The sequence below is a fragment of the Apteryx rowi genome, unplaced genomic scaffold (genome assembly GCF_003343035.1).
Source record: "Apteryx rowi isolate R43461 unplaced genomic scaffold, aptRow1 scaffold_30, whole genome shotgun sequence".
NCBI lineage: Eukaryota > Metazoa > Chordata > Aves > Apterygiformes > Apterygidae > Apteryx > Apteryx rowi.
Window position 1 is genome coordinate 3059120 of NW_020449419.1, and position 25942 is coordinate 3085061.

Consider the following 25942-nt stretch of genomic DNA (forward strand, 5'->3'; position numbering starts at 1 on the left):
AATACTCCTTTTCCAAATTATTCTACCAAGACACTCAATCAGCTTAAGCAGAAAAGAGAAAGTTAAACCAAATGTAAATATGAAGAAATTATATTTCACCCAGAATGTGAGGGCTATTATGCCTTCCCTTTAGAAGGTAACCGGGAATCTTTAACGATCACAAGCAGTCAAGACTTCAGTCCTACCCTTTAGCCAAAAGAGACCTTGGCAACATGCATTAAACCAAACTACATGTTTATGAAGTGCTCAGAGGAGGCAGGCATCTGTTTTATGGCTAAACTGAGGCAAATTAGTTAGGCACTTTTCCATATGAATAAAACTGATTCAATTACAGTAGTAACCACCTAGATAATTCTCTTCGGTTCGTAACTTTTAGCTGCATAAGTTGCAACTTGGCTATATTACAGATGAAAGCACTTAATACTGCAGACCCCTAAAAAATACACTTAATTTCTAACAAATAAAAAGCATAGGATTTCTTATCATGACAATGATGAAGTCCCTCTACAGATAACAATCAGAATTAAAGCACTTCATCAGATTTCAAAAATGTGGTTTCAACAAATGTGAAGCATATCAGAAAACTACTTACAGGGAACTTCTGCAATCTGCCTCAAAAGTGCTGAAGGAAACAAGTATGAGTGTTTATGAAGCAGATTGTATTTCAAGAAAATCTAATTAAAAAAAAATAAATGAAAACATACAAACTGACATAAATGAATAACCGATGGTTAATGTTATCATTCTGAACAGAATGTTTTTTATGAAATACAGCATGTGTGTAAACTGCTAATTCTGCCTTCGTTCCAGCCAGCTTGGGAAAGAATTGCAGATTGCTTAAAGAGCAAATACGATCCTTCTCATAAAACATATTAAAAAACATCACCATTTCACACTTGCAGAAGATCTTGCTGCCAAGGATGATGATGAGGAAGATAATCTCAAAGCTCCTTACAAGCATTAACTAACTAAGCCTAATCACATCCCTGCAAGGGCAATTAGTGGCTATTATACTCTCTTTATACATGGACAAATGAGAAGAAATAGGTTAACAGCCCGAGAGTTCACTGTGAGTTAGCGACTGCTAGGATTAGCTCCCTCCCTTAGGGGGTCCTGACTCCCTTATCATTCTCTCACCACTGGATCATTAAAATATGTTTCTGTGTGGCATTCACCCAAGTGCAGAAGAATAAGAAATATGAACAGTCTCAGATGTTCAGAACACTTCAGCAAGGCTTTCATTAATAATGATTAATCATATAGGTGTCCACCAGGGAGGAAAYGATGGCAGTCCTGACTTCCCTTCCCACTCAGGTTCCTTGTCCTGAGAGAGCAGGACATATTTCTCTGTTGACAGCTTCAGACAAGCTCTGAAGGGATGGTCTCTCCTACACTTGGGAATATATGGTTATTCAATACCATGATTCATTCAATTTATTGATGATAATATTGCTATAGCTCTTTTTTCCATTAGAGTTTGAAACACTTTACAAGGCAGGCAAGTACCCTCAACTCCATACTACAGACAGGAAAATGAGTCAATGCAGCAAAGTGACTTGTTAATCATCAGCCAGCCACTGGCAGTGCTGGGAGTTAACCAAAGGCTCAGGAAGCTTATGCTAGAAGACATTAAAAATAACAAATAGAGAGGCTTTTCTTATCCTTGTGGGTAAAAAATAAATGAGTAAAGGCCAAATAAAAATTAAACCAGAAAAAAAATAGGCCTGCTGGTAACTCTCTTTAAATTCATAGCAAGAGCATTAGATGGTRCATAACCCTGCAATTACAGCAACTAAGACTGGTGGTGAATTTGATGCAGACAGCCTTAGCACGGGAGGTGGACACAAGAGGTGAAATGAAAAGACAGGTTTTTTTGTTTCTTTTTATCAGCTATAAATAAAAACCTCAAAGGTCTCAAAGGACTTTGAATATAGTAGACTATTAGCCACAACCTAGCTGCTCCTTAGGCTTCACCTGAACACTTTGCACCACTTTATCTTGTTTTTCCAAGTTATACTTCCTCTATATTTCTTTCATTCTTTGTCTCTCAAATTTCCTTTTATTTAAAACATTAGCATGAGATTAGCTATTAGTTTCTTACTTTTTATTTTTCAGCAGATTCTATTATGTTTTATACTTTTTACTGTTCCCGTATCTCTTATCTCTAGTTCTTTTCTTTATATGCGAATGCTCAGTTTGGTATTTTTAAAGGTGTTTACAGGCTTTAGGAACTTAAATCATACTGGAAATCATCAAGTCTTGGGCATTTAAGACTTTCCAGTTTCTCTGAAAATCTTATCCTTCAACGTTAAAATGACCTGTTAGACCACCACACTGATCTCTTCAGCATGAATACACCAAGCTTTCTCAACCTCCACACGYGCACAGTCAGTAGAAGGCAATCACCTGAGTCTTTTGTAAAGCAAGGTGATAGATCCTAAGAGATTTACCTCACACTCTAGTGCTTTGAAAATACAGCTTGGCTTCTCAAAAGGTGTTTTTAATTTAAAGATTTTATATTTAAACCAAAGGAATTGGATCATTTTCTTAAGTCTCCCCTTCCCTAAAGTCTTCTCAAACAATGGAAAACAGAACAAACAAAAGCCACAAAAGCCACTATCACCCTTTGCCACAAAAACATAGCGTTAAATTGGGGAAGGAAGGAAGGAGGCATACAGAAAAAGGAAAGTATATTTACTTGCATTCACACCGGTGTGGAATGAAAAATATAATTTTGTCTGCAGAAAGAACAGATCCCAGGATAACAGAAACACCAGGATGTCTCCACAGAAAGGCCCTGTGAATTCCTGCCAGATTGAGGTTACTACCTTGGACCTCCTCCTAGGAGTCTTCTGGTGGAAATGATCCCTGAGAAACTTTCTAAGGGATGTTGAGTCTTAAAGTACATTAATTTTTGACTGGCTTCTCTGTAAGGCTTAATACTCAATGTTACATTCTTTTGCTCCACCCTGTCACAGATCCTAAGTGCAAAGGCTTTTTGTAGGGTCAGGACAGAGATGAATAGATGTGAAAACTCTCCATAAAGAGGAAAGGAACACCACACAGAGGTCCTGTTCTTCAGCAAAAATGTGTCCCTCCACAGCTAAATCTGTGGAAATTATGATATGGAAACAACTGACAATAAATCAGAATTGATCTCTTACTCAAGTAATATAAAGGGGAAAAGTATGACTTTCTGAGCTTTTAAGTACCTCTGAGCTGTAACACATCTTTGCTGCAATAATAAAAAGTCAGCTTGTCAAAATAATTGAATTCCAGTAGTTCCATGGTAGTTTTGCTCTGAGAAATATCACCTCTTCCAAATTCTTCTAAATATTCCTGGGTATGTGCTCTAGCACATTGCTGATTCTTTACTCTCTCCATCTATTAGGCTAAAAGGATTATTTTCAGAACTTCCTTTTAGCTCAGAGTAGTATTCCACAACTAGCAGCTTTTACGCATTCAGAATTATACTCCCTTTCATTTTTGGAACTGTATAAGGTTCTGCATTTGACATCCAAAGAGCCTTCCTATATTAACATGCTCATCCCAAATTAATAAATTGGGGATCAAAAATGATCTGTACAGCATCAATTTAGTCATTTCAGTCATTTTCCCATTTAGTCATTTTCCCCATTTCTTTGCCTTGCTGTCTCTTTTGAGTGATATTTTAGTTACCTCCACTTCACACATCTGGATTACATCCCAACTTGCTCAGTGTGTGTCGCACATATTGAAGGGAGAGCTTTTGTGTATGTGCTACCATATATGAAATGTACATTCTAATAAAAGTAATAATGTATACTCACATATCATAATTTCCCTCTAAAGCCTCAAACCTCTTCTAACTGGTAATTATACCAATTTTGCTGAAAGGGAAATCAAAGCATAAAGTGATTATGTGACTTATTCAAAGTCACTGGGGAAATTTCTATCAAACTGGAACAAAAGTCAAGCTGCCCCACGGTATCCCAGAAATCCACCAGGATAACACAGCACTGACAGCAGACTCATGCTCTTCTGGAGTGGCAGCTGGAAACACGGTAGGACACTCCACAGCATCTCACAAGGTACTCAGTACTTGTGTTTATACATGCCTGTGCACACACTCAGGTGCATACTTCCGTTTATGCACCCTAGTTGCTTCCTAGGCCTCCAAAGCCAGCTCTGCTTTATTAAACAGACAACAGTGTTTCCAAAATGACCTTAACTTCTCATCTTCCAGCTAGTCTTCAGAAGTGAGACTTTCTCATTTGCAGTAGACACCTTCTAGACATGAAGTAAAGTGGACTGAGAAACAGCCTTTTCCCTCTCATTACAATACAGGAGGGTGCCTGGTCAGTCTAAAGTCTTCAGAGACATTTTTTCACAAGAGGTTTTTTAATTATATGACCTGGAGCCTTATACATTTCAAATGCTTCTCTTCATTCTGTTGCATTACTAATAGCCATTGCAAGCCTTTGGTCCAGAATCCTCATGCCAGCCTAAAAATTAGGCTCTAAAAGAATCTCAGGTTGAACTTTTTAAGATGATATTGTATAGACAAGTTCTCTGCTTGTTTTGCCATTTAGGCTGCTGTAATTCGGGTGAATCAAAATGAAACAGAAACAAATGGTAACTTTGATAAACTTCAGATCTGCCTGGAATTCTGTCTCTTTGCTCGAGTTTGCTTAATGTAGGTACCATTGACCATATAGTGGCAACGTTAGTATTTCAAACATACAAACCAGTATAGCCATCCTTCCTTGGACACTTTGTAGGTTGGGTTCCAACCAAAACCTTGTTGTTCAGTTCAGAGTTTCACGGTTTTTTGGAGCATCTTCTCTATATGAACATGTCCTAGGTAGCCTCTTCAGACCGCGACAATTTATGTTAATGATCCTATGAAACCACTCTAACTGCCTTCTAATCCCAGGCTGTCTCTGTTCCATCAGCTAGCATCGGTATGTCATCCTTTACTTCGTAACATCCTCCGTTGATGAAATTACCTTCTCTAGGGCTTTTTTTTCCCCCAAAATACTTACAGTTGCTCTACTTTGAAACATCTCTGTACGTTTAGGTAATTTATAGTCTCAGTTAACTCCCTTAGTAAGACAAGTGTCAGTTATATCAAGTAGACCATAATTTACATTAAAAAACAGCAAAGACTACACAATTCTGTTCTTATATCATGTTCACAGTATTGTTATGATGCTGTATTGTTACTGCACATGTGAGAACAATTTGCAGGTCTCCTGACCACCAATATAAAATTAGCTTTCAAGATTTAAGTGTGTAAGAAATTAGAAAATATTATTTTTACACTAAATTACTTCTGCAGTGTGAGCAAAAGCACTAACTCATTATTAGAGAATAATGTTTTCTCCTGTGAAGTAGAATGTATATTATTTAGAGGGAGGAAAAAAAGAGAGAGAAAGAAACAGCGTATCTTTACCCTCCGCACATCTTTGCCAAACGTTTCACTGTAGCTAGTGCCCAGTATCTCAAACTGAACGTAGGGGTTGGCGCCATCTTCTCTGAACTCCATAACGCCAGTAAGCCCAGTTATATGGCCCTAAGGAAATAATAAAAAAAAAAATCAGAATAGAACAAATTTGCTGTTATAAACACTCCTTTCTATTGAAGATATGCCAAAATGCTTTGAAAAAAATTTTTTTTTGTATTATTAAACCTCCCTGTAAAAGTATCACAAAGTTTGACTTTGGGGTTGCAGTAAAGCAGCTTGGAATAATACTAAATATTGAGTTAAGTAAGCAACCAAAGATGGTGTCATAAGGACTCGTCAGAGCATAACACAACACTTGATCAAATCACATCATTTCACTAAAGCAGTTATGATAAACAGGTTGCTTTTTCTAAAGAATTGCATAAGCTAGTATTCTAAAAAATGAGTGTTTTATCTCCTCAAATTTCTGATCAAATATCTTTCACAGAAGAAGTTACTATGCATCTGCAAAGTCACAGTACTGTCAATATTCAAGTAATTCAAAGCACTGCAAGTCAGCGTAACTCTTAGTGAGAATTTAGCTAAATCACATGCCTTTTTTTTGGGCTCTAATACACACACAGATACGGACGCCCAGCTAACTTACGAAGCTAGTTGAGCTGCAGTACCTTGAACATAAGTCTTAAAGCTTATTGCTGGTTGACTCCACAAATTACTAAAGTTATTCTCTTGGGAAAATCATTATGATGCATGCACATATCAATCTCTGTGCTTATTCCTAATCACATTACTTCTACAGAAGGTAGCAATGATAGCAACAGGAGGAGAACACACACCACTGGAGCAACAAAGCTGTGTGTGTAATTTGATTGTAATAAATCATTTGCTTGTTTAATAACTGTAAATCATTTATGGTAGTTGTAAATAATTTCCTTGGAATAAATCAAAGAAAAGTTAAATAGAGGTCAAAAACCTTCTCAAAAGCTAATACCAAGCAGAACTGAAACCACTCTTTCAATTGCTTGCGCAAGTGTGGTTTGTCTATCCTCACCTTCTTAATAGTCTCCAGCATGGATCGTCCCCCGTTCCAGGGTTTGGTGGATTTCCGCATGCAGTTCAAGCTGGCCATGCTGTGCCACTTCCTGTCCTCCAGCTTTCTGTGGAAAGCATTGGCCAGCATGAGCACACTGTCGTACAGGTACAGGTTGGAAACCTGCAAACAATAACAGCAGTGAACCTCTTTATTTATTTGAGCATCGTTTCAAAGAAACTGTAAAAACAAGCAAGCAAACAAAACAAAACCAAAGATGTAAATAAAAACTACAGGCTTAGCATGATTGACACGTTCAGCAGTCAAGGCAATTCAGACAAACACCAGTGCTCACTCCCATCTGCTTTTCTACGGCCTGGCACCCGGGCTCTTCCGGCAAAGGGACCGTAGTGCACTTGCATTGCCTGTGCACTACCTATGCCACTGCAATGCAGTATGAAAAAGACTTAAAACATCCCAGTTCAAATATAAACCCACGAGACAGAAGGAATATGGTCATCCAACAATACAGCACAAGGACTGTTACTTTGTCAGTCATTTCAGCAAGGAGAAAAGGATGGAATGGAATTAACCTCTTATCCTTTTTGCTTATTCTAGCAATCTTCTTGGTAATTTCTGGCATAAAAAAATAGCAAAAGGCAAAAAAAAATTTACCAAAAAATACTACTACGGCATATATTTAGTACAGAGGGAGGATAAATGGCAATATTATTTTTGTCTCATTGTCTCTCTCCATCAAATATGAAGAACAGGGACTTGTTATTGTCCTGTTTCTGTGGAGCTACTGAATGTAGCTTCCTTCTTCAAATTACATGAGAGAGAAACAGAGAAATAATTGATGACAAAGGCTCTAGTACTAACAACACACTAGTAACGCTCAACTATATAGTTCACTTTTCAGACAAGATACGGCCACTACTACAAGATCAGATCCTTGACACGTGGTGGTATCCATTTTAAGTGGTAAAACTTAAGCAGGGGAAGTTGGCTGAGAGACGTCCTTTGAAAAAAATTTGATACTGTCCACTGGTTCCAAGAGTTTACAGGCATTCTTCTTAGTTTCTGTTCAGTTGCAAGACACAAACTTTTTTTTTCTTAAAACAAAACAAAACAAAATTCTCCTAGCTGAAGGCCTTAGCCATAGTGATCCACTAATTTTCCATTTACACTTTGGATTTCTCTTTGGCTTTGGGAAAGATGGTACCTGGAGACCAGAAGGGGTCTGCAGCTGGGGCTTAATGCAGTATAAATTTCCTATAAAATGTCACTCAGCTGTGAAAACATTAAACATGTATCACTCTCCCATCACTGGCTCCAAGTTAACTTCTGGTATCATCTTAACGTCCTAATCTTCAGAAACAAAAGGTTCCAAATTCCATAATCTGGAGTTGAACATAAATTTAGAACCTAGTCACTTTGAAAAAACTTCTAGCATAAATAAATATTAACAAAAATACAGAAACAAAAATTCAATTCAAAAGCACCAAAATTGAAAATACACAAAAAAGGCATTGAGAATTTCCACTTACTTAACAAAAATTGGAAGGGACTAATCATAGAAAGGAATTTCGCTGCTAAAACAATGCAAAACCTGTGAGATACTATCACTGAGAATCTCTCCCATATGGCATTGCTGATTTTTAATATTGTCTTCTTTCCCTCTTCTTCCCTTCAGCCTCCCTCAGCAAACAGTCCACATCCCTCATATTCAGTATTTTATCCAGTTAATACTTATCCTCTTAAAAGAGTTTCCAAAGCAGATAATTTCCAGATTTCCTCTCTTTTTAAGAAAAGTAAGTACTTAAAAGAGTTAATGAGAAGAGTCCCAGTAGCTAAGCCTCCGATTGTGTTAAGTCTCTTCGGCTCAATTGCATTTGTCTCCCTACTCTGAGATATTTGCCGAATAACTTTCAAACAAAGCAACCAAGCGAATCCTTATTATTCAACAGGGCACTTCTCTTCTTCTGCACTAAGCTAGTCTCCACAGAAAAATCCTTCTTGCTTAGAAATAGATTTTACATGCATAAGGAAAAACACAATTTCTTCTGCGCCGTAATGAGAGGCAGACCCTCTCAGCTTGCCACGGAAGTTCGTTTCGCACCCCCGCTTTTATCTGGCGTCTCCTGTGAAGTTGCCTCAGAGCAGCCACAGAGCAGAGCTGCTTCGTATTTTCTTCGCTTGGCCCTGTTCTAGTTTGGTCCTGGAAAACTACAGCCTCACTCCCCCAAACAGGTTTCCTAGTTTGCCAGTAGAGAGCTCTAGGGCAAAATATAGGACGTACCTGCCACACCTTCTGGGCACGCTGCTCTCCTTCTCTGTCTATTCATTACCTCTCAAAGAGGACCTCTAAGATCTTCACAAATCTTACACGGTTCTCCATGTATACTGGACTGCACGCTTGAGAGAACTGGTTGAGGATCTTGGCCAACATGACCATGAATCCAACTCAAATACCCTATGTCGCAGAGCAAAACAAAACACTCATTTATTTACCAAGCTACTCCATACACTTCAGCTGAACCARAACTGATTTTGTACCACCATTCTCTTATTATTTGCCTTGGAAAACAGAGATATATGACAGGAAGAAATAGATTGTATGAAACTCCTTGTGTGGACTCTTTCTTGCTGTCGCTCAGTTTATATCTGGAGATGTGCATGAAAACAGAAGAAAACCTTGATGAGCATACAGCAAGTTATTTTTGGCCATGGAAAGACTACTGCGCGCACCCTGCTCTATACACTGCTCCACTGGAACCGCCTGCTCCTGTTCTCTTATACTGCAAGTCTCCTCGGAAAAATTACTATATGGTAATTTTTTATCAGCAAAATGCCTCTTTTCATATAATCATACTCTGAGTGTTTATTCCAGTAAAAAAAAGACATGTATATATACATTACTCCATTTTACTACTATTCACATTGCAGAGTCAATATTCTATGAAAGAATAAGTTGATTTTATTCACACAATCAACACTTCTTTTTAAACTAGAAAATGTGCAGGCTAGGAAAAAAAACCAACAGCAGAACCTCCACAATTGAAGCTGGATTTGTTATATTACAAAAACAACCTTTTTCTTAATATTATGTTTGGTGAGTCTGCTAGCAAAGTCATCAATTAACAAGAAATATAGAAACTTGCCCTATGAAGGTTAGAACCTTTTAAATACCTGCCTCAAATAAAGCATTCGGTTTTCTTCACTGAGTTTACTTAAAACAAGAGAAGGCAGGATGCTTATATTATAGCATTGTTTTGGTAGTTCTGTAGGTCAAGAGTGCCCTTCTTTGAAATGCAAATAATCAAGAATGACCCAAAACATCCTGATAACTTAGAAAATAGCATTCTTTGGATCCTGCATAGCGTACAGAGGAAAATCTAGCTCCTGAACATCAAAAGTAAGGATGAATGTCTTGCTTAACCCCAAATAGGAACTTGCTTTATGCTAGAAAACAGAATAATGCTGCTAGATCTAATCTTATGCCTGAGGAGCGTTGTGCCAGTGTAGCTGAACAAGTGCTCTCTTCAAACCTACCGGTTTGGTTTTTTGGTCATTTCTGTAGTCTACTAAAAAGAGAGGGAAAAGAAAGCTAAAGACCAAGTCTGTCTGTTCTGTACAAGAAATTAACAGTATTTCAAAAAGAGACTATGCTCTTTCTGACTACTGTTTACTGTAAGCTATATATTTTTTAATCTTCTCTTTCCTTTTTCCTAGTTTCTTTTTGAGGCAGAAAAGCAAGAATACTTAAACACCTCAAATACGTTCCTCTTTGCTAAATCACATGCGCTTTTGCCTGAATTCATTCCTATATGTATATTTTCTTATAGACAAAAAGTTACTCAAAACAAGACACAGAAATTCTCGCCTGATCTCACAGTACATCCAGTGCTGCAATGATTTTCTTTATTTCCTATGTCATTTCTTTTAATACATCAAAAATTCCATAGGTTTTTGCAGCTTCATCAAAGCAAGGTAGTCATAACAACCTTGCTCGCAGCACATGCTACTATTAACTTGAATACTTAAAGCTCTGTCAAGGGCAACATCAGTCGCTGTATTTTAGAAGAAAAATGGCTTCCCCCAAAACCTCCTGCATAGGTACCAAGTTGTATTTGCAACACCACAAGTTTGCTGCAACCTCCAGAAGAGTGGTTCTGTGAAAGCCGAAAGGGTTCATCAGACAAGGCCTGTATGCGCTTGTTACTGCAAGTACACACACATTTCAATTTTCAGCTATCAAACTCCCACTGCAGGCAAAAATGACCCGTGAAAGTGAATTTTTGAGACACTGAAGAGATCAGTTGTGCCCTGTTTCCACCCTTGCTGCCTGAGGCAAGAGAAAACAGTATATTCGGAAATTAGTCCTCAAGTAGCATTCAGAATTGGAAGCAAAGCAGGAAGAAAAAAATAGGCAATGGAATCATCTCCTTTGGGTTTTCCACACTTTGCCATATTTCTCATTGCCCCTATTTATACATGCACAGGGGGAGCGGAGGAGGGAAGACACGTATCTGCCTGCAGGGATTCCCTTTCATATAACAAAAATTCCTAGATCAGAAAATAGAAGTGCTTCATTTTTGTCCTGTTTGGTGGAAGAAACTGTAATTTTCTGTTCCTCTTGATTGCTGAGAGCTGTAAGAGCTGGAGGTATTAAAACTGTAACGAAGTGCTCTTTGACCCACCTGCTAGAAGAATGATCACCATTGATAAGAGCTGTAGTTCTATGGAGTATCGGTTAGAAAACAGCACTCTTTCCCCAGTATGTTAACAAGTTTTCACTGTATCTGAGTAATTTTAGGCATGTGCCAGTATATATTCTGAAAATTATTTCAGATATTAGGAACCTTTATTTTGCAATGAGGAAGAAAACCACCATGCACTAGTAGAGGCAGAGCAGATATTTTCAATGAGAATGGAAATCTCTCCTTAGCATATTATTAAATGCCATTTTATAGAGTTTTTTACATTAATTTCAGGCAATTTCCCAATGTTATTTTACTTGTAAAGCTATATAAGATGATAATTTTTACCTCCTACATATGTATTAATCATAGGCAAGTGCTCTTCTGGGAAGGCAGCGAGGGACCACGGCTGACCCCACACCATGCCCACGGGCAGCTTTGGAGCTGCTGACAAAGCCAGAAGTCCGGCTAGATGAGGCAACTGAAAAGACCAGCTGGGAAGACAAGCTGACACCCAGATGCCACCATTTCAAAACCCCACGGCCCAGCTGGGCCTCGGCGCCCCGCTGCTGCCAAGCGCTGGCCACGAGCGGCCGCAGCAGCCGGCTCCGGGCGGAAGCAGATGGAAGAGGCGCTGGGGCTGGACGCGGCCCTGCCAGCGTCACTCCCCGGGGCAAGACCGCCATGCCCATGCCTGCACGCCCCAGCCTGCTTGAAACTCTGCTTCTCCTCTCAAAGTCCAGGTAGTGCCAAGAACAGTCACATCCTTGCGTCTCTAATGACAGGATGCATCTTTCGAGGAGCAGTGAAGACTGACGGCTTGCTTACGGTATGATGGTATGCTTACACGGATGTTGCTAGGGGGAAGAGACCGACAGCGTGACCTATTTCATTTTCTTAAATGAAGACTTTCTGTGGATGTGTATGGTTTAAATGAATGCTTCATTGCTCATGGAGAACAAAATCACAGCCAGCAGTCTGGCATACGTGAGGAAACCAGAGTCAAAAAACAAACTTTCATTAAAGACTCAAATGTCAGCCTCAAACTTCCAAAGGGCTATTTATTATCGCTGAGGCAAATGAAAGACTGAATACAATTTTCATAAAACCACAGGAATGAGATCTCACTAGTATATTTAGTCAATCTCTCTAACAGTAAGGAATTTTACTAGTGTATTATTTAGTGCTTTGTCCATTCTAATTTTAAGTGTCTCAAACAATGGGGCTTCCATAGATTTCCTCGCAAGACTGCACTCAGACATTTTTTATTGATAACCAGCTTTTACTCCTTTTAAAATTTTTCCCTCTGTATTGAGCTACACATCTCATACCACTCTTTTCCCTCCCTACAGTTTATATTCTTTGAATGCCCAATGTCCTTCATCTCTTATGAGTATTTATCATAATTATGAGTGGTTTCTTACTCAATACGCTTTGTAACAACGAATTAAAAATAATACAAGGCCTGAACTAATCTGTAACGCTTAAGCCTGTCAGCTGTGGGCATTGGCTTCCCTCACCCAGTGTCTCGAAAACTTGGCACAGCTAACACCCACCATCCCAGGCAAGTCTAGCAGGAGGCACTTGATAAAGAGAACTTACCATCACTAAGAGGATGAGAGATAACACTAGAATCACAACATAGAGTACAAGAAGGTTATTGTTTTATACTATACCATATGTAAATAAATACAGGTGCAGGCTAGGTTTCAGAGGCCTTAAAAATCAAAAATTGGGAGTACTTGCTTCTAGCCACTGTTGTCTGCTCCTTGATAAAACACTAAACAAAAATTCAATTAAATATCTAATTATGCAAATAGATATAAAGGAACTTCACATGGCCAAAAGAAGAGGTAGTCCAAGCAGGGAGGAAAAGCTCATTCCAGGGTTTAGGTGGGTTCTAGCCTCCAGGCTGCTCACAAAATCCTACGGGGCCAGAGGGCACCCAAGTTATTTTTACCAGCTCTTCTGCTTACATGCTTTGTATGAAAGACATGACATACGGTTTCAGGGAGAGATTATGCCCTGCGATGGGCCCTAAGGTCAATTTAAGTTGACTTTTCATTCTTGCAGTGCTCAGAGGCAGTTTCACCATGACTGAATGTCCAAATTAGACTTTGCTAAAGAGACGTGCAAATACAGGTTTGCAACAAAAGGAAAACGAAGTGTGCCTCACCAATCCCCTACGAGATCTTTAATAGGGCTCAATCAATATTTACTGCCTCCAGTAACACTTAACAGCAGAGTAGTAACAGCAGTGTAAACAGGTCAAATGACAGTGAGACTGCTCAGCTGCATAAAACTGCAGGATCAGGCCCTTATGTTTACGCAGCCACACACATGTGCAATAAATAGCACCAAGTACAGTAGTTAGATTGCAGTACTTCCTAAAGAGAAGAKGTCTCATTAATAAAAATGCAGCTCTGAAGGAGCAAGTGCTAAGAGATGCCTACAAAGGTGTCCGATGATCAAGTCCTTGAAGGATGAAATTATGTTTTCACATGGAGAAGAGTAGCTGTTTCAAGGAATACCCTCCCACGCTTCTCAACATCTACTCTTCAAATATGTCAAAGCAATGCCTGGAATAGTTCTGAAGTAAGGAGGTGGGACTCTGAATCCTGTGAGAAACAACCTCATTATTTTTGTGACACAGCTTGCTGGGGTTTTCTTCTTATTGCTTTTTAAATCTTACTATGCATTTTGGTTCATGCCAAATAATGTCAGATGCCCTATGTCCCTGTAATATGCTTTAAATAAAAATGGGGTCTCATACAGATTGAACTTATTAACTGTATAAATAGTTAAAAAAAAAAAAACCCTGCAAGAGGACCACATTTCTAAAGGGTAATCTTTTTTTAAAAACATAAAACATTACCAGCAAAAAACTTTCGGTTTTATAACTAAACACATCAGAAAGAACCTGGTAGAAGAAAGAGATCTCCATCACAAATCCAAATCTGTAGACAGGCTTCAAACTAGTATTTAAAGGGGAAGGGTTTGGAAAGAGGAAGCTGACTATGCATTAAAATTTCTTCAAATTTACTATGTAAAACTGTCTCTGAGATGATCTAAGCAGTTTAATGATGGTAATCCCACTCTACATTGGCAAGCAACATTCAAATGCCATGCAGGGGTATGTACTGGGAATACCTGTGACTAACTGGATCTATCTCTAATCCTATAGAGCTTCCAAAGGCGCTTAAGTATTATCTCTCCGGACAAGACAGTACTGACAGCGTTGATGGCTGAAACCACAGGATGCTCATTGCCAATGGAGGAGAACAAGGTCTAAATTCTCTCCTTTCCACTTCAGAAAAAGCAGAAGAAATGGACTCAGAAAATCATGTATGAAGAATAAGACAAGAGATAAATGCAGTCCTCTGATTTCAAATAAAACCACCACGATGGGAAACTTTATAAAGCTTTTTCTCCACTTGAAGCAGAAACCCAGCTGGGTATATTATATGTGCAAGAAATAAGGGCATGAGCAAAATTTTGACAAGTGAGTTGATGGAGCAAGATTGGATTTCCACAAAGCATTCAGAACAGATGAGTTTTTGGATGAGCTTGCAGAACAGCCTGATCTTTAAAAGCCTTGTCAGCATGCCAAGTGGGCATGATCACCCACTGAAAAACAACTTTCCAGGATATGGTACTAAAGATACTAAGAACAAAATTGTTCCAAAAAGATTTTCATTAATTTAGCCAGAACAAAGTTAATAATCCATGACGTAAATGTTTCTTTCTTTACTAGCTTGTTAAAAACACTAAATTCTCCCCTATAAAATCTCACAGCTAGAGGCTGACAGAGATTAGCTTATTCTTCTTCAAAGTCATTAAATAAATAATTAACCAACAATAGCTGGTAAGAAACCTTGACAACAAAGAATTATTAATATGAAATTGCCTGAGGGAAAATGCGCCAGGGATAACCGGTGTTAATCAAACTACTTTAAAGCAGCGCAAGGCCTGAGCCCTGGCAGGCGGTCACTGCCGCCGGTGGATTCGTGCCGCTGACACAGAGCTGGGAGCCACTGCAGCCTCTGGCAACAGGGTAATTTAGTGATGTTACTTCTGTACCGCAAAAGGTCAAAACTGTTTTTTTAAGCAAAAGAGAGGAAACAGAAGATTGGAAGTACCTGAATTGAAGGGCCAGTAATAACACATCAGTCATATTTAGCAATAAATATGAGCTGTGTGCCCACAAGGTGTTATATAAGATGTTTTGGCAACATCTGTGAAAAAAAAAAGGCAGAAACAGAACACTTCAGATATAACTGCACRTGCTAAAAACATCCTGTATTCAATCTGCAGAAACCTAAAGGTAATTCAAGATATTTTGGAGGTGGTTGACTTGAGAGACTGGTAACAGTGCACAATATCCTTCACCTTTCAGGATATTTCATTCCAGTGGGGCTGGACACGGAAGTTGTGGAAGGGGCTTCCAAAAGGCAACGTATCTGCCACCCCCAGAGAGAGCAGCACGCTCCTTGCACCTTTTCCGTATCTCTTAGTTCAGAGAGAAGTAAGATCCTTCAGAGAGGAGGAACTAATGGGCAAAGAATCACATTACTATTCCATCCTTTTAATGACAGTTTCTAAGGTGGCACAGTATTTCTGGAAGACAGACAATCTGAATCCTGAGGATGTTTTGCTTCTCAAAGCCCACATTTGTCAAGCAGTAGGAAGAGTGTTTAGATTCCTAAAGGGTCCTTGTCAGTTCAGAAGAAGAGAGTGAGGCTATTCATGCTAGCAAACCAATTACTGTTTTACCAATAACAACTTGCTTGGAGAGGTCTGTCAGAGTCCTCCAGATGAGCCTCTGAATTAGATTTTGCATAAGCCAGCACAGACAGCAATATTCAAAATCCTGCCATAATGTAAGACTCTTCCCCCTTGAGTGATTTGTTGGTACAGGACAGGCAGATTTTTCAACATGATGGAAATTGCTTTGATTCTCTGAAACAAGCAGTCTTTCTCCTCATTACAGCATACCTCCAAGTCGCTAATAAAGAACCAAAGCTCTTTTTCTCTGGAGGCCAGGAGGGGACCAGACTTTCCCCGGCACAGGAAGAATGGAGCAGTGGGCAGAGCTGCAACACAAGGGGTTGGCACTTCGCAAACTTTGCCTATGGGGGAACCTGAGCCAGCCAGAGCTTCAAGGTGGAAATATCCGTACCTCTCCCTTGAAAGTTTTCCATCTCTGTAGCTACAACCTATCAGTAGGGCGCAAACCTGTAAAACAAACATCCCCACAGAGGTTCCTTGGCAAGTCTTTTGCCTGCCTCTGTCTCTCCCGGGGAATCTCGCTAGCGTTCCCCTCGGCGCAGGCTCCGGGCTGCCGGGAGCCTCGCTCCGGGTGCTGCGGCAGCTCTGCCAGGCCGGCACGTGGCACTCGCCAGGGAGGATGCTCTCCTCGACGGGCTGCCGCGGCCCAGCCGGCCGCCTGCCTGCTCCCTGCCGCCTGCCCGAGCCCTTGGCACCCCACACTAACACGCAGGACCCACGCTGGCACTTCCCACGCTCGACCATCGCATCCTCACCCGCGCCACATAAGAGAAAGACTCAATTTGCCACAAAATGGTTCTGATCAAGCTTACATGCTCAGGCTATCCAAAGTTTTATGTTTTATCCAGCACCACCCACAGTACTAGAAATGAGATTCTTAACATTATCTAAACTAACCCAGATTCACAGAGTCCCCCCAAAAGTCCAAGACCTACGCTTCTCAATTACTGTACTGTCCTTGGAAACGGCACTTGAAATTAAGCTTAAACTTGAATTACTGTAAGAAAAATACAAGAAGCTCTGAGATATTGCCTACATCAAAGTCAAATCTGGAAGGTGAACTAGTAGTGCATATTTCACACGCTCAGACAATTATCAGCTGCTAGAGACTTCTGAGGCTATTGAAACAGGACAGATTGAATACATCAGCTGGATTCAGGCCATTTAACTAAATATGAAATGCTCCACAGCCCAATACCTATCAGAGTCCTGCTATCCTCACAGATTAACTCTTTCACATCAGAAGTCTAATAGGCATAAATATAATAATAAGCAGTAACAGCACAAAGGTTCTTAACAGGATGAAATATCCAAAATCAGCTGTGAGTCAGCACAATCGCTTTCTAATCCTTTACAAACATAACATCAGATCTAAAGCCATCAGTCCTGGGAAATAAAACAAATAATTAACTTAAGCCAGGAAAAGGTTGACCAGAAGCAACACGTTCAGATCTAACTGTGCTCATTTTATTCTTCCTTCTTACATCTCCTCTGAAGTTACACAGTCACAGAAAACTCTCTCATGTCAAATTCCTAAGGAGGACCTTTCTGCCGGGCGCAGCTACTGACCTGCAGCATCTGAAGATAGCCTTCCTGGGGATCGCAGAGCAGCGACGAGATCCGGTGGTTGTTCCTCATGCACCTCTGATTGTTGTCCCTTGAGAGAGGGAAAATTTGCCGGATAACTGTCATCCTCCCCAGAGCACTATGTACCAACTCCAATATCTCATTGTCAGTGATTTCCTGCAAATGGAGACACTGTCTTTTAGAAACATATAGTTATCCACACATTTTATACATTCCTTTCATTATTTGATAGATGTTTCTAAACAGACAATGGAAGAAAAAAATTACACATGCACACGCTTAGTCTGGGCCAAGTGATCTTATTTTGTGTTTAATAACAGTGATGGTATTTTTTTATGCATCATCTGAAACAGAAAAGAAAACAACTTAACACAGTACCATCTACCTTGGCAATCCTAACATGCTGGGGAGGTAATTCCTCATTGTAAAGTACAGGGATGGCCTCAGTAGGTTGTAAATAAGGAACAAGAGCCTTCAGTCGGTGTCTAGACCACATTTATACAGAAAGAGTTTTGGTTTAAAGGAACAGAACCGCACTACATCCCCAGAGCAAAATCACAAATGCAAAGTACAACCATCTTTAAGAAGGATTGTCCTTACACTTACAGGGGCCTGAGAACAACTTCACAAGAAACTTCTTTTTCCATAAGAATAGTAGATCATTTCTGCAGACTAGGACAGATAATGATGCAAGGAAATCTTTTGAAGTTCCCTGAATTAGGAAAAGAAATCAAGAAGGGGAAACTTTGTGGAAGGAATTGACATATTGAGGGACGCGCGTTTCCCCACACAGACTAATTTGGGATAAGGAGCAAGGAAGTCTCAAGGACAGGACACTCCTCTCTCCAGGCTTGGCATCTCCAGAGCTGCTCTGCCGACCTGCCCGTGTCCCAGCCTCCCATTTCACTTGGGGACAAAGCCTGCATCTACTGCCCTTGCACCGTGGCTGAAGCCAACATAGCTACACATCACATATTTTGTATTAAAAAAAAAAATGTTGTTACTGTAGGAAAAATAGTTTGAAAATTGGGGTGCAGCTGATCCCTGAAATCGTACGAGCGGTACAGCTTGTGATGGCTATTTCCTGCCAGGAACGCACCATGGCGAGCCGGGCTGCTGGCCATGCTCGCTGCCCGGGCGCCCCATCCGCAGGGAGCCGCTCTCCAGGCCGGCTCCTGCGCCGCCACCAGCGCAGGGCCCTGGGCACAGCAGGGGCTGCCAGGACCGCAGGCAGCCGTCCCTATCCCCGTCTTGTCATTGGGGACCCGCACCTTGGGATGTGCCGTCAACAGGAGTGAGTCTGGGCCCCTATTTTTAACATTCAGGAAAATAAATATTTTGGTTTTTTGCCATTTGCTCTGTTAGTGAAATGACTGTGAGGTTATTATAATTACTTGCTACGGTTCACCAGTACTGTAGCTTTGGCTCTGTTTAGTTCTTTTTGCCAGTTTCCCATCTTTTTTTAGGAATATGAATTTTTAACTTTGCAGAAGGTGAAATCCTGTGTATTAACAACAGACCAACTGGTGCAGAGAAAAAGAAACAAAATCAGAAAATGAATATATTCTTCTAGAAGCCAAAGATTTTGAGGCTTATTAGGAAAGCCTGGGATGCCCCTGTCGCCTTGCAGGGAGCCGCCGCAGGAGTCCCACAAGCCTACAGACCCCTCCAGACAGCTGCCGCCTTTGATTTCTTGCCTTGGTGGCTAAGAGGTGGCAAAGCCATGTGGCACGTYGAAGCTTCTGCCACTGCGGTCTCTGGGAGGAACGTTTTTGTGGGATACCTTTAAACCATAACCCTCTAGGCTGCATGCGCTGGCAGCAAACTCAGAGCGAGCGACTGAGAAGATGGGAAGCCTTTTGAAAGGAGAGCACGAGTCACCCAAGCCTTCAGGCCACCTCGCCTGACACAGATTTTGTGTCAACCAAGCGATGCTCCTCACCACCTCTGCCTCAAAACAGTACACGCAGCCTGATTGCCATGAGTAGGTCACAACTGCTTCTTCGATGGGACCTCCACAGGTAAGATAGCGGAGGAAATCAATTATTTTTAGACACATTATCCCAGATCCTTCCCTCTTAGCTACAGGCACCAAGTGAACGGGGAAGGCAAGAACCGGATCACTGTATGGTCCCCGCAGTGAGAGAAAGAAAACAGGAGCCTCCAGAGGGAAATCCAGCAGCTGACTGGGGCTGAAGATGGCTCTGGAAGCACCACCTCGCTCTGCGGGGACGGCCGAGGGCTGCTGGGTCCCCGATGCCTCGGTCGGTGCGTAACGCAAAAGGAGCACAGCCCGGCTGCTGGCGCTTTCCTCAGCTGGCGGCCATTAGCATCAGCAAACGATACGCTCATTTTGGAAACAGGGTTTCATTTTAGCAATATATTAATATTAAATATTTAAAAGGCTGTTGGAAGAGCTGGGAAGGAAAGCCCTCTCCTGAGCTGGAGCTGTCGCAGCCAAGGGTAAGCGGGGCCCTTCCTGAGGCAGCGGCACCCGCCGGCGGGGCCCCCGGTCCCAGGGCTCGCGGCTCTGGCTGCGCGGCGGGGGGATGCCGGCGCCACGTGCAGGAAGGCCGCCCGCAACCCGACGGGGACGAGCACAAGAGGTAAGCCAAAAAGGGAAAAGYGAACGTATGCGAAGCTGGCTCTTGCGTTTGCATCCCTCAGAACAACAGTGCGTATTTGAAAAATAGGTCTAAGCCCGGGAGTCGCAGGGGAAAAAAACAATTCACACTAATCTTATAATTAAGCTCTATTTTTTCTAGTTATGTATTTAAAAGCAATGTGTTTTCTTTCTTTCAGGTACATGATATGAAATGTTTCTTTACACTGTAAGCAAAGTATTTAACTTAGCCCCAGAGGTTTTTCTGAACAAACGTACCCAGATCCCAGCCCTGCTCATGGCTGGCTGTGCGGCCTCGGGGCAGGCAGCGGCTGCGGCGCAGCCGGCGCGACCGCCGGGCCGGCCAGGGCTTGCCAGCGCCGCGGCCCCCCGCGCTCGCCCTGCGGGCTGCCACGCGAAACGCCCGCCCGCTCCCCTCGCCCCGCGGCGCCGCCGCTGCAGCGCGGGCCACATCCTTCCTCCGCGTGGATGGTGGCTTTTCCTTGTGTCCGAGAGACGCTTCATGGAAAAAAGATCCTAATTCTCTGCTCTTCTGTGTGCACGGCATATGAGTGGTGAAGTTCACCCCTCAAAAATTTGTGGCGTACATTTATCTATTTGCACACAAATATTGGTCATTTGTGGCATTCATTTATCTATTTATTTATCCGCACACAAAGAACTTCAGCTGGTTTGTAATACCTAGCCGTTTTGCTCAGGGGAATATTTAAATCTGCTCTAGTTGTGCTCAGCTATCATAACACAAATTGCAAAATGAGACATTTATGTTTCACATTAAAATCTCTATTTTCCTAGAGGTAATGACAGAAAATTATAAATTTTAATGACATTAATAATTTAAAAGGACCAAAAGATATTTCCAGAAATCATGTCCCTGAGAAAATTGGAGGATTAAACCAAATGGCAATGAGGACCAGGATGCTCACGGACACAAGCTGCAGATTTATGGGGAATTTTCTCATTAGGATCAATAGTATTTGTTGGGTCATTTTAATTCTCCTGAATGTACTATGCAAATCTATAAAGAGACACTTGTCTCACTTGTTGAAAATCCAGAAAACATCCTTCTATAAGCTGGTTTTAAAACATTCATGACAGCTTACAGTGTAGATAGATTTATTCAAACTTAACATTATGCTGGCTTCCCGACATCCCACATGAACATGCACACATATATATGAAGGTTAATCCTTTAAGGCAAGGGCACAATCCATTTTTCATAGCACAGACAACATTTTAATACAAGTCTGCGTGTAAACCACCTGTCAAACTCCCATCCCCACTGTCCTCCCACACATCCGATACCACCTCACCTCTCCTTTTACCCAATACCCCTAAAAATTCTGACAGGGATGTGTTTATAATTTCATTGAATTAGCTCTATTAATAGATATAAGGACTCCACACTGCATGTCAAGCAGTCTTTCTCGGATCATAGTGAGCGCCTGTACAATAAAAGATCCTCTGATTTAACAAAATACTATTTCATACTAAAAAGTAATTGTATCGATAAAAATGAAAAGCATGCAAAATGATACTTATCAGAAGCTGCACAAAACAGTAAATTGCCATTGATTTTAATGTGGATTTCACTGTTAAGAGAACTCATAACAAAAAACTGGTCTAACCTCACAGCTGACTGAGACTGTTTCCGTGTAATTCAATGGCAACAGAATTAGGTCAATTCTGTACCCAACAAATTATTTTGAGTGGGTTGCAGATACATATGCAGTACTGTTTCATACATACACATACATACATACACACACACACACATATATATATACGCACACATATATATATACACACACACTCCTTTTAAGGGTATATAAGAAAGAGGAAATTAAACATTTCATGGAAAAACTTCTGCCATGCCAAAGGTAGCAGCTGAAAGGAGAGAAGCAAGATTTTTCTGGGCAAGTAGTAAATACAGATTACCTGGAAACAAATTGGAATAAATTTAGACATGCAAATTATTAACTTCTGCTTTGAAAAACATCACTTGCTAAATCTTAAGAAATTTTCCACAGAGCGTTTCTATGACTCCTATTCAATTTTTTGATTTTTTTTTTAAATCTGTGCATTTTGTATAATTTGAAAAGATTACACAGATCTTAGAATGCTTGCCCTACTTACATTTGTGAACTATCTTTACAAACTCTGCTTTATTCAAGCARAGACAGACACAGGAAAGTATAAAAGATTTATTTTCTTCTTGATCTCAGAAGAAATACATGCATTATTACTCCGAATGATTATTTTAAAAAGCCTTTTCGTATTTAAGAATACACACAGAAAGACTGACTAGAATTCTGGTTCATCAGACAGTCCTAGCTCTATTGAAGTACAAACGAAGCCATGACAATTTGCACAGGCCATTGGATCTCACTGTTGGTCACCCAAAGGCCATATAATACAGGGGTTTCTAGCAAAAAAGAAATGCAAAGAACACATGCTGCGTTCCTAAGGGATCTTTCTTCCCAAGCCATGAATTTCCTCCAGATTCCTCTACAAGTCCTGCAACAGGAAAACACTGTTCATCACGTATTGTCTAACACCTACCTACACACTACCCTCAGGGGAAAAGGGTGATAAAGTAGTTTGCTGAGATTCACTTTATTTGGTAATTGCTATCCTCTTCTCTCATTTTTCTGAACCTTTCGAAAAATATTTTAGAGAGGAAAGTAAGTGCCCAGATGATGACTGAAAAATCAAAGCAAGGGGACAGGTAACTGTGGATTTACTGGGCACATCTGACATGATAAAAGGAAAGACAAAGCAGTGGAGCTGCGGGGTAGAAATGGAAAATCAGAAATATGTCACACCAGGACAAAGACAATGAAACACTTTCTCATTCCTCACATAACAAACCACCTCTTAAAGATAGTGAGATGGTGGTGAAGGACCTATGAACACAGCAGAAATGAGAGGACTGAGCTGGAGTCCTGTAAAGGGTGAATGGAAAAGTGTTCAGAGGGAATAGGCTGAAAGGGGAAAGGAAAACACATCATAAAACCAGAATTTTTTTCATACTTGGCCCTAGCTGTTCAGCTGGGTTGCATCTGCAAATGTCTTATTAATCTGCTGAATGTCTAGAAATTCAGCTGCTGGCAGCACCACCAGCATCACACAGAATGTGCCACTGGTCCAAAAGGGAAGAATAAGGTCAACTGCAGTCTAAAATTTTGGACTCGTATTCGAGTGCTGTGGTTACCCAACCACCCCGGGTAACATCATCCCACCACGGCTTGGAGTTCCCCCATTCCTTGGCACTCTAGCTTCCTGCCTGAGGCCTCTTGCCCTGATGAAACTTCTGCTCTATCTGTATTTTCAAATCTTTTCAATACTACTCCTGCAGAAATTACAAGGCATTTTCTTCCTACTTCGCTCTTCCCTCCTCCCCCTCTTCCACAACTGTCAGGGCTTCTTCTGACAAGTATCATAGCCTGGAAGAAGTTATCCAAGTACACTGCTGTGGCAATTGCTCCAGAGTTTCTCTGTGCTTACTGCCTCCAACTTTTCCATTCCAAGATCTTTTCTGTGGATTGAAAAGAGAAAATGTCCAAGAGCAGCCCTTTCTGGATGTTACTTAGCTTTACTTTTATTTTGCAGTTGAAGCTTACGAGAGTTTCATCCATCTAACTACCAAATACTTTGCTTTCCTATAGATTTTGAATCTGCAGGATATTTCACTCCTGCAGCTATTAGCCTCAAGCTATGTATTTCTTTTCTTTTCTTTTTTTTTTTTTTTTTTTTTTTTTTTTTTACTGAATACCTGTATTTATGGCTAGCGCTGTACATAATAAGCTAAATAAAGGTATTGATGATTTTTAAAAGGCCCTAGTTATTAAGCTGAGGCTAGCACAACGAGATGGGCTGGCCTGCCACATTCCAACAATAAAACGGAGCTTTGATTTTGCAAGAACCATTACAAATGCAACTTACCCCTCTGCTACCAGCCTACAATGTTCCGTCATAGGTTGTTTGTTTGTTTGATTTTAAACAGGACAAATAATAGAACAAGTTTTTCTTAGTGCTAAAGAAATGAGTCCATATTCAACCTCAGAGTCAAGCTACTCTGCACAGCATTATACTGTCTGTGGAACTGTGCAACACAGAAACACGGACACCCACTGTGCAGTCCCTGTGGACAGGCACAAGCATTGGGAACTGTGCTAGTGCATCTACCAGATCAACCAAGCATGTGATTCCTCCCTCCTTTAGAAGGCTTAATTCTGGAAACTTTACTGTGGCTCACAGAAAAATGCAATGGAAGACTGCATGACAGTTTTACAATGAACAAAGCTTTGCTTTATTAGAGAGGAACAATCTCCTCCTTTCCTTAAGTGTCTCACGGTGACAATTACCCACATGGGTCGTTGGCTGAGCTATCAGGAGGATCCCTCCCACCCAGTACCTTCCTTTCCTACAGAGCTCCATGAAATAACTCGATCATTTAGAAAGTAAGGAACTAATGTCAAACTTCCACCTGTTCTGCCCACTATCCCCAGGTTCCCAGTTTGAGAATTTAGTAGCGAACAATAGGCTGAATTTCAGCGTTTGTTACTGCATGTGGTACTGAATGCGGTAATTCTAGGACTGAAAAATCAGGTTATTGTGTGTTAATAATAAAGACCCCTTTGTATCTGATCTGATGAGGGTTAATCCGGATCAAACAGAATCAGTTCAATGGAAAAGCAACAAATGAAAACTGTAGTCAAGCAGAAGCTCTAACCTTTAGTTTTCAGACTTACTTTTCACACCTTATAATTAAATCTATTTTTAAAGCACTGAAAGTGTCAGCAATTCATTGCTATGCATCTTTCTATCAAAACTACATACAATTACAACATACTCCTCCATTTCAGATGACTGATATCTAGAAATATGATGCTAAACTCATTCCTGGCTAAGTCAAATCACTGAAGCTACCCCAAAGGTGGATTTGGCTGACAGCATCTAATCAAATGCACTCACTCCAGCTTGCTCAGTAGTGGACTGAGAAGAATGGATTTCCAAGCTGATTGGAAATCAAATATGAGACACAGTTCCCATAAACTTCAGGTTTGTCAGCAAAGATATTAAGTAAATGATCTGAACACAAGTATTTGTAGTGACTATTTGTATAAACTTTCACTGTCATACACATATTGAAAAGAGATATATGAAAAAAACTAGAACAGAAGGTGCAGATCAGAAAAGTAATACCACCAGCTCCAGTGGCAATCATAATACAGTTGTATTTCTCTTTCCAAAATGAGATCTGAAAATGTTTAGCAGACTTAAATAATGTGAGTAGGATGCTGGAAGGGGCGGGGGGGAGTGAAACGGTAGCAGAAGGAGGTGTTAAGTTAGAGAGGTGATGAGATGGAAGAAAGTAACCAAGGAAGTTGTTCCTATTCATTACCATATTTAGATTATCAAATATTTCCTGATGCTCAGTCTAATTCTTACTGTTGAAGATTAAATTGCTTTCTCATCATCTTTCCAGAGTGATCAAGCGATCACATTCTTCCTTGCATTATATATGTTTTACTGCTATACTCTTGATTCATCTTCCCTATTTCAGAGGAGACAAATGCAACTCTTTCAACCTTTCCTCATAGGTCACATTTTATCAAACTCTGATCGTACTATTTGCTCTCCTCTAGATTTAGAAATTGTTCTGCATCCTCTTTCTTTCTTTCTTTCAAGTGTCCTTCCCAAAATTTGCAATACTGTTCCAACAAGGCCTCACTGGTGTCAAGCACAGCAAAATAACTGCC

The 25942-nt window shown here is 40.6% G+C and overlaps 1 protein-coding gene across 1 annotated transcript in view; it reads right to left on the bottom strand.

The window, feature by feature from the left end:
* Positions 1-25942, bottom strand: part of GRID1 (glutamate ionotropic receptor delta type subunit 1) — a 555021-nt gene that overhangs the window by 96933 nt on the left and 432146 nt on the right. The window contains exons 6-8 of the mRNA XM_026069970.1: positions 17537-17710; positions 6498-6659; positions 5435-5554 (exon numbers count right to left, since the gene is read on the bottom strand). Of these exons, the coding sequence (XP_025925755.1) occupies positions 5435-5554; positions 6498-6659; positions 17537-17710 (456 nt within the window). The remainder of the gene's footprint in view (positions 1-5434; positions 5555-6497; positions 6660-17536; positions 17711-25942) is intronic.